This window comes from Manacus vitellinus, unplaced genomic scaffold (genome assembly GCF_001715985.3).
Source record: "Manacus vitellinus isolate BGI_N305 unplaced genomic scaffold, ASM171598v3 scaffold_2_pilon, whole genome shotgun sequence".
Lineage (NCBI taxonomy): Eukaryota > Metazoa > Chordata > Aves > Passeriformes > Pipridae > Manacus > Manacus vitellinus.
In genome coordinates, this window is record NW_021940208.1 from 38,497,413 (window position 1) to 38,505,980 (window position 8,568).

Genomic DNA, 8,568 nt, shown 5'->3' on the forward strand with positions numbered 1-8,568 from the left:
AGGCTGGTGAAGGGACTGGAGCACAAGTCCTATAAGGAGAGGCTGAGGGAGCTGGGGTTGTTCAGCCTGGAGAAGAGGAGGCTCAGGGGAGACTTCATCACGCTCTACAACTACCTGAAAGGAGGTTGTAGGAAGAAATTTTTTACAGAGAGAGTAATCAGACATTGGAATGGGCTACCCAGGGAGGTGGTGGATTCACTGTCCCTGGAGGTTTCTAGGATGAGACTGGATGTGGTGGCACTTAGTGCCATGGTCTAGTAACCATGGCAGTGTTGGTTCAAGGCTTGGACTCAATGACCTCAGAGGTCTTTTCCAACCCAGTTCATTCTATGATTCTATGCCTAGCTGTGTGAATTTGGAGTTGATTCAATAGAAAGGAAAGAAACCTTTTTCCTGACTCCTTCTCTCATACAGGACAAAAGAACCTGAGCTATAGGCAAGCTTGTCATAAAAGATAGCTTTTACTTCCCCGATGTTAAAGATATATAGAGTCCATTTCCCTTCCCTCATTCTCCTCCCCAAGACAGGTTTCCTTCAAAAATATGTGATGTCTTCACACTGCTGCTACTAAGGGAACAACAGCTGAGAAAAGAAACTAAGCATATTCCTTATTAACAGCTTTTCATCTTCCCAAGAGAGTATTTTTCCAGCAGGAGAGTTAAGCATTCAAGCTCCACTTTGAAGCATTTACTCACTTTCAGAAAACAGTAAAACAATAACACTAAAAATTAACCTATGCCAGAAGGTTACAGTGGACAATATTCTTTAAGAAGGAATTTAATCTCCCTGAGTAAGAGGGAATTACTTCAAAAAATGTTTGCATTTGTATTGAAGACAAAACAAAGGGCTCCCTACACCCAGTATGCATAAAGAAAACCCTCCCATACCACCTGGGGGTAGAATTTCCACAAAACTAAAGAATTGGCTGTACTCGACTACCTGTAGCCTAGAAAGACTATTACCATGACTTCAGTGGGGCCACATCAAGCACCAGCAAATGCTGTCCTGTAACCTGAGTCAAAAGGTGGGATTTTAATGCAGCTGAGTTTAACACAGATACAGTATAAACCTTTACTCAAATTAAAAACAGCAGGACTCACCATTTGTATGCAGCAATTTAACAGTTGCAGTTCATCTGGAAAGCCATAACACCCCCCTGTCCTTACCTCATATTCTTTGTGGAGCAATTCAAGCCTTGTTTTACGTAGGTGTTTCCTGACTGCCGGACTAAATAAAGGATCACTTTCACTTGTTCCTCCTAAAGCAACACAGGATGACAGAAGCACTTGTATTGTCTCTTCTTCAATCAATTCAATACTAGTAATCCACCTTACAGCACTTTTCATATTATGAATGCAGCTAAGATTCGACCAATTGGCTACCATGGGAGATTTAAAGTCCTTTCACTTTCAGAAAATGTTCAACTTCAGTATCTACTAGTGGTATTTAGAAGTCAAAATCCTGACTCAAAGCAGGAAGAAAACTTTTAATTTTTTTAACTTTTTATTTCTGTTAACAGAATCCTATCTTATTTAAGACAATACTATTAAAACAGAGATGAAAGGAGGAGGTGGGGTATCAAGCCTACATTTAATTAGTACAAGACAGTGTAAGTTTTTAAAGTGAGATCGTTCAGATATATTTTTCTCTCAGAATGGAATAGCAGAGCTGACATTTTATGTTAAATAAAGACTACAGTATTTCCTAGCTCTGGAAGTTCAGATCCTCATTCAGGTGCTGTAGCTTTGTCATATTTCTGTGCTAAGAGTAATTTTCTTAAAAATAAAGCAAAAGGGAGGAAGTGACGAACAAAACAAAACAAACAAAAAGTAAAAAATACCACATACTCATTCAAGATTCTGGATTGAAGTACACTATCTCTCAGCTAAATGCTGTTCTCTTAGGTCAGCAGATTGCACTGCATTGGTGGAGTACTTCAACTGAGAATACATTGTTTCCAGTTACAGGACGTCCAATCAAGATTTAAAAAACAATCAATAGAGGCGTGGGGTACTGGTTACCATGAATAATCAAAGCACTAATATACACGTGATCTTTAGAAATGTAACCGTGTAGCTATTATGTATGTTTCTGGAAAGATTTAAAGTTAATTCTTCCTTAGATGCTGGTAAAAAAAAAACAGGCGAAAAGGTATCCAGATATCTTTTTGACTCGAAGCAATTTCCTCCAGCAGCAAATACCAGAAAGTTACTTCAAAGCCTAAAGTTGTCCTTACCTATAATTTCCTTGCAGGGGTTTTCAGGTGTGATGGGAATCCTGCAAGCTGGGCACTGATTATTGTTCTTCAGCCACACTTCAATACAAATGGAACAGAAGACATGGTTGTTCACACAGATAACTGGGTGACGGACCTTTCAGTATTAAGGGGGAGAAAAAAAAACAAACAGAAAAACACTATGAATACTTTAAAACTCTCCCAGGTAACAAAATACGAAAATACACAACTCCATCTCTCAATGCAAGTCTGGTCTTGCAGGAAAGTGACACTTGTTGTTCCACAGGACTAGCTAGGAGTGATCTCCCGACTCAAACACCAAACTTCCCTATTATTGAAGGCACCGAACCAAGGTCCTTGGTTCCAAGAGCTCATTAACACACAATGTGGGAGCAGCACCTTTCCTTCACCTCACAACCTCCAAGAACTACAGCCAACTGCTCCAGTGAAATGCGTTAGCCTCCCAAGGCAGAAGGAGACCAAAAGACCCACATTAACTGATTTTCAAAACTAAGGGAAGGAGGGATTTCTCCTGGCAACAATCAACCCTTTGCCTCAAAAGAGGTGTCATTGAAATGTACAGTGTTACAGATTAACTTTAGCCTGCACGTAATCAGCTTCATGGAAATCAGCTTTAAAAAGGATCAGGGCCAAAACCACAGAGCTGAAACATGAACCAGCAATCACTAATTCAACCCTCCTGCTAGATATGCATTGCTACTAAATAAGTCATTACCCAGGAATGGGGCAGCTAACTGAAGGATTAAATATTCCAATCAGACACAGATTCTTTCAAGAAGCTTTCGCTCCCCTTCTGAAACAGCAGGGTAAACAAACTTTTAGAAAATATTAATGACAATGCATTATTCTCTCTTGTCATTTAACTATAAACCCTGTTTGAAAGTAAGTGTGCATAGAGGGACCAAATATGATGCGGAAGGAAAAGACTTTATGCCTTACTGCAGCTTCTGTTCCAGCTTACTGTAATACACACTCTTAAAATCTCTCACATGTTAACACTAGTATCTATGTTAGGGGTCTTAAAAATAATTATTTGTTTTTCCTCCACTCCCTCTTTGCCCAAGAAACACATTTTAAGATGCAGAAGCATCAGTATATATAATTTTAGATTCTACTGTACTGCACTTAAAACCCAAGTTCAAGAGAACCTTTTCAACTTTAAATGAAGTCCTCATCACCTCCACAGATATTGCTCTTTCAAGATATTCCTCTTTTGTTTTATTAGTAAAGTAGTCAAACTAAAAATGAAACGGCAGGGAGAAGCAAGGAAATGGAAATGACAGCGAACATTCACTTGGGGAAATCAGACTAGATGTGTCCTGTTTTTTACCACTGAAATACACTGATATACACTGAAATACACATGGATATGAATTAAGGCCCAGATCTGTCAGCTTCTTCTCCAATTCACTACCTATACCTCTTACATGATTCACAATTATTTTTAGGATCTCCTATATTACAGTCCTGGGAGCCATAAGAATTATCTATCCATAAACAGACACTCAAGTTACTAAAGGTCTGAACAGAGAGAAACTGAACCATACTCCTAAGGAGAGGATTTTTATAATAATCAACACTTTTTTGTGATTATTGCAAGCATTACCATACCAATGCTTTTGAAAAATTTAAATATTACAATTTACATTATTTTTAAAAAAATCTTGTTATTTACTGCTTTTCTTTAACAGAAAAAGAGCTTTCTCACCAGCAGATAGCACACCCCCCCACATACCCCTCCCCCCCAAAAAACAAACCAAAAAAAACCCACCCCAAACCAGAACTTTTTCTCTAGCCATACTTTTCTCTTACTCAAAAGCAGCCTGAGAATAGTTATATGCATAGTGATGATAAGATACAGAGCAGAATAACATAAAATAATCCAAACAGGAAAAGACATTTCAGGAGTGCAGGTCTTCCCCCTGGGGAGCAAGAGACCCTCAGTTACCCCAAACCTGACACAGAAGCACACTTCTTGCAAGTGAATGATTACTCCATATCTCTAGCAAAATAGTAAGTCACATTTATTACTCTCCAGGGTACAGTGCTTCTGATTTACACACCTTTACAAGTTTCATTCTGGGGCTAGGTTTTGTACTTTTGTTGGCTCAGGATCCACACAAAGCAATCCAAGCAGAAGCTCTACTGATGTCACACAGTGGTTGGGGGTGTTGCTGCCCTTCGTGCAGTTCCCGAGCCACTGACTGTGACAAGCCCACGGGGTGGAGGACCATGACATACCCAAAAAGCATTTTACTTGAATTACAGCCCAGTTTCAGTTCCTTAATTGACCATAATGTCACAAAGACTACAGCTCATTTGAGAAGACTTGATCAGCTAGGTGATTTTGAGCAATTTCCTCATTTTTCCCCTCCCACAAAATGCAATGCCCATGCAGATCAAAATCAAATCCTGTACACATCTATGTCACTTTGAAGGCACTTCTGGACCTTCAAGTAGGATTAATAGAGGAGCAGGCACATGGAAAAGAAGGCACACTAATACCAGTGAATGAATTCCCAGACATCCTACGCAGAACTGTGTGCTTGAGCCCAAGCAAACTGTCAACACCAAAACCAACAGGTCTGAGAGACCTTCAGACATTCTGGGACAAGTAAACCTAACAGTCCAACGCAGATGGCTTCTGATATGGTTACTGATTATAAATATGGATATGTTAGAAGACAGTCCAGGCCTTGCTAAAAGAATGTTCAAGTGACAAACATGAAATTGATCCAAGCAATTAGTTCTTACCATAAATGGCTATTTACATATCTTGCCAATATACTTTTTGACACTGCTCAAGTTAACAAAAGGGGCTAACATGTCCTTCCTGCCCAAGATTTCTGCTTTGTCAAAAACAACGTTCTTGAATGAGTATCTCTTTTTTTATCCCCTTTCCATTACGCACAGTAGTTTCTATTTTGCAGACAGACCTTTGCAAATTTTTCAAGGATAGCAAGAAGTACATTCTGATTGCAGGGTGGGCCTTCTACTTGACTGAAGCCTATGCTACAAACCATAGAAGCATCAGATTATGTCAACTCTCCACAATACTCTCTGCTCCACCCTACAAGACAGGACAAAACTGACAAGACATTTTCCTTAATTTAAACTAAACAACTTTCTTATGCTAACCTTACTCCCGAGAAGAGTTTTTTTCTGATGAAGTTTTTCAATGAAGTTCCAAGCTAGAGGCAAAGATGTGCATTGAAAAGAAAGGACGGTCAGAGCTGCCAACTTTGACAAAATTTAAACAGTTTCACACATCTAAAACCAAAAGCATTCAAACACCTTTATTACAGGTAGCACCCATAGATTCACAGATATAATGTTAATGTATTATCTCAGTGCAATATAGCAAGAAAGAGTGTGGAAATCTCTTCCAGTACAAACTCAGGAACATCAATTCCTGACCAACTCTAGAAAAGAAGTAGAAGTATGAAACAATGGCTTGAAACAACCCAGTGTTTTTTATAGGAAGATATGAATGAATACCTAACCAATCTGTTACAGTCAGAAAGTAACTAGGATTGGATTCAAATTGAAAATACCTTGTTGGTTTGATTTTGCTCTCCTCTCTCCATTATAGACACACTATGTTTGTGTTCTCCTCCATTTTCATTAAACAGATAAACAGAAAAGGAGAGGTAGCAGGACAACAGCCAGGAAGTCTTGCTTGGCTTCCACAGAAAAGCCAAGAGAAGAGTAAACATGACTGCTAAAAGTAACACTCTCTGTCAGAGTTAAGACTTGAGAAAAGGTAGAAACAAACCAGTCAGTAAATGCCCTGAGTATAAACATAAAAGGTTATTTCTTCCCTTGTAATTACTGTTGTGCTTTAAGAGATTAGTTTTGTTTTTGAGAGCAGGAAAATAAGAAAAAAAAAAGAGTAGTAATGAATGAGCAAAGAATTTGAGAAGCAATTAGTGACCACTATGAAATTAGGTCTGGGGCTTCTAGAGAGGAACAGACTATTCAAGAGCCCTCTGCTTCCCGAGGGAGAAGAGAAGGGAACTGAGAAAGGGTCAGAAAGAGGAAACTGGAAACTTTTCCTCCAGACTGCTGCAGTTTTGCTCAATACATTTTAAATCCACCTGGTTATACATCCGCTCTTTGTTTCACTTGTTCTCCGCGACACCGCACCACGTTCAAACACAGGCTCACCGAGTGTTTTGAAGCAGAGCATCCTACTGGGACCGGAAGAAAAAACCCAAACTTCAAACCTTCCCCTCGGGAGCTGCATCCCCGCGTTTGGGCGGCCTCGGGCCCCGACCGCCCAGTAACAGCCGCCGGGACGTTCCCGCCGGGGCGCGCGCGGTTCCCGACATCTCCAAGTGTTTGCCAAGAAAACCTCGGCCGCAGCCGGGAACGGCCTCAGGGAGAAGGGACCCCACACCCCAAACTTTCTTCCCCTTAAAAGAGACAACTCCCGGTGGGGGTCAGGGCGTCGGGCCAACGTGCGGGGCCCCTGAGCTCCGCCGCCGGCCGGACCGCCCCGCTCCCCGCCTTCCGCTCCCGCAGCCCAGGCCGGGGCCGCGGGGGCCCGGCGGCGTTGCCGCCGTTACTTGCCCAGGCAGATGTGGCAGGTGATGCGGCAGCGTGAGGGATAGCGTGACGCTCGGCCCGTGCTGTGCCATCGCGCCGGCCCAGCTCAGCCCAGCTCAGCTCGGCCCAGCCCGGCCCCACGAGCACGGAAGTCCCGCGGGCGGCTGCGGCCAGGATCCCGCCAGCCCCGGTACGGCGAGCCGGCGGGGCCAAGCCGCCGCCCGGCGGAGGGAGGGCGCCGCGCGTTGTTGCAGCGCTCCCCTGGGGGGCGGGCGGGAGCCGCGGCCCCTCACGGCTCTGCCGGGCCGCTGCTGTCCCCCGTATGGGCCTGGGGGACCCATGGAGTTCTCGGCCTCCGCGCGGCCTTCCTTTTGGGAAACACAGCGCCATGGGGAGCACTGGTGCAGTGCCCGTGCAGGAGGAGGCCGACGCGCTGACAAGGGTGATCTCCTTTACCCTAGTAAAACTTATCCTATGCTCATGTTTCATCGTGCTGAATTGAATAAACGGACTGTTTTAATCCTGCTAATTCACCTGAGTCATAGAATCATAGAATAGTTTGAGTTGGAAGAGACTTTAAAGATCATCTACTTCCAACCCCCCGCCATGGGCAGGGACACTTTTCAGTAGACCAGGTTGCTCAGAGTGCCATCCAATCTGACCTTGAGCTCTTCCAGGGGTGCGGCATCCACAGCTTCTCTGGGCAATCTGTTCCGATGCCTCACCACTCTCTCAGTAAAAAATTTCTTCCTGATATCTAATCTAAACCTACTCTCTTTCAGTTTGAACTCATTCCCCCTTGTCCTGTTACTACATGCTTTTGTAAATAGTCTTGCCCCATCTTTCTTGTAAGTTTCCTTCAGGTACTGGAAGGATGCAATTAGGTCACCCTGAAGCCTTTTTCAGGTTGAACAATCCCAATTCTGTCCACCTTTCCCCACAGGAGAGGTGTTCCATCCCTCAGATCTATTTGGTGGCTTCTGCTGGACTCACTTGAACAGACCAGTGCCCTTCATGGGACATGGGAACGTGCTGCCCTGGAACATGTTCTAGGGGAAACTCCCAGGGCACGAGCCTCTCTTCCCCATCACCTCCATTCCATACTCGGCTGCAGTCTCGCCCCTGGCATTGTCTCTGGGTTCCTGCGCTGCCCTCCACTGCGCAGGTGGCTTGGCCGAACCCCCTTGCTTCCTGGCCCAAAGCTTTGCCTGTCAACTCAGGTGGGAATTGCACAGCCCTTGTGGCTGCAGCTTTGAGGCCAGCAGGAACATGATGACTGATAAGCCACCAAGCCCTGCAAGGCGCTGTATGTGGTGATGCTTGCTTAATGATGTCTGATGGAAGATCCTGATCCATGGAAATTGAGGGGCCAAATTCACAGATGAAAATTTGTATCTGCCACCCGGCTTGCGCCAAGGAATCTCCAAACTGCAGAGCCTCCGTGTTGCTCTTTCTGGGCTGATGAAGAGCAGCTGGGAAGCAGTGCTGGTGAGACAGGAGGCTCCTAGGAGTCTGCTCACTTGACCTCCATCCCAGGATTCCTGTAGTTTCTTGTAAACGTGCCACAACATGCTGAAAATTATAGACCTGAGTGATTTAACATTGAGGCACATGATAAATGCTTATAATGCTGAGCAGCTAATTCAAACAAGCATAAAGTTGTGGATGCAATGATTAACAAGGAAAGTATCTTAGGCTGACATAGCAGAGTTGCACGAGTGCATTTCAATTTGATATAGGTAAGTCGCTGCAAATAAAGTGAG

The 8,568-nt window shown here is 43.6% G+C and overlaps 1 protein-coding gene across 1 annotated transcript in view; it reads right to left on the bottom strand.

The window, feature by feature from the left end:
* OBI1 (ORC ubiquitin ligase 1) overlaps positions 1-6,897 on the bottom strand; it is a 24,103-nt gene extending 17,206 nt beyond the window's left edge. The window contains 5 exon segments of the mRNA XM_029960960.1: positions 1,167-1,258; positions 2,237-2,372; position 5,992; positions 6,826-6,851; positions 6,853-6,897. Coding sequence (XP_029816820.1) covers positions 1,167-1,258; positions 2,237-2,372; position 5,992; positions 6,826-6,851; positions 6,853-6,897 — 300 coding nt within the window.
* Positions 6,898-8,568: the final 1,671 nt, after the last annotated feature.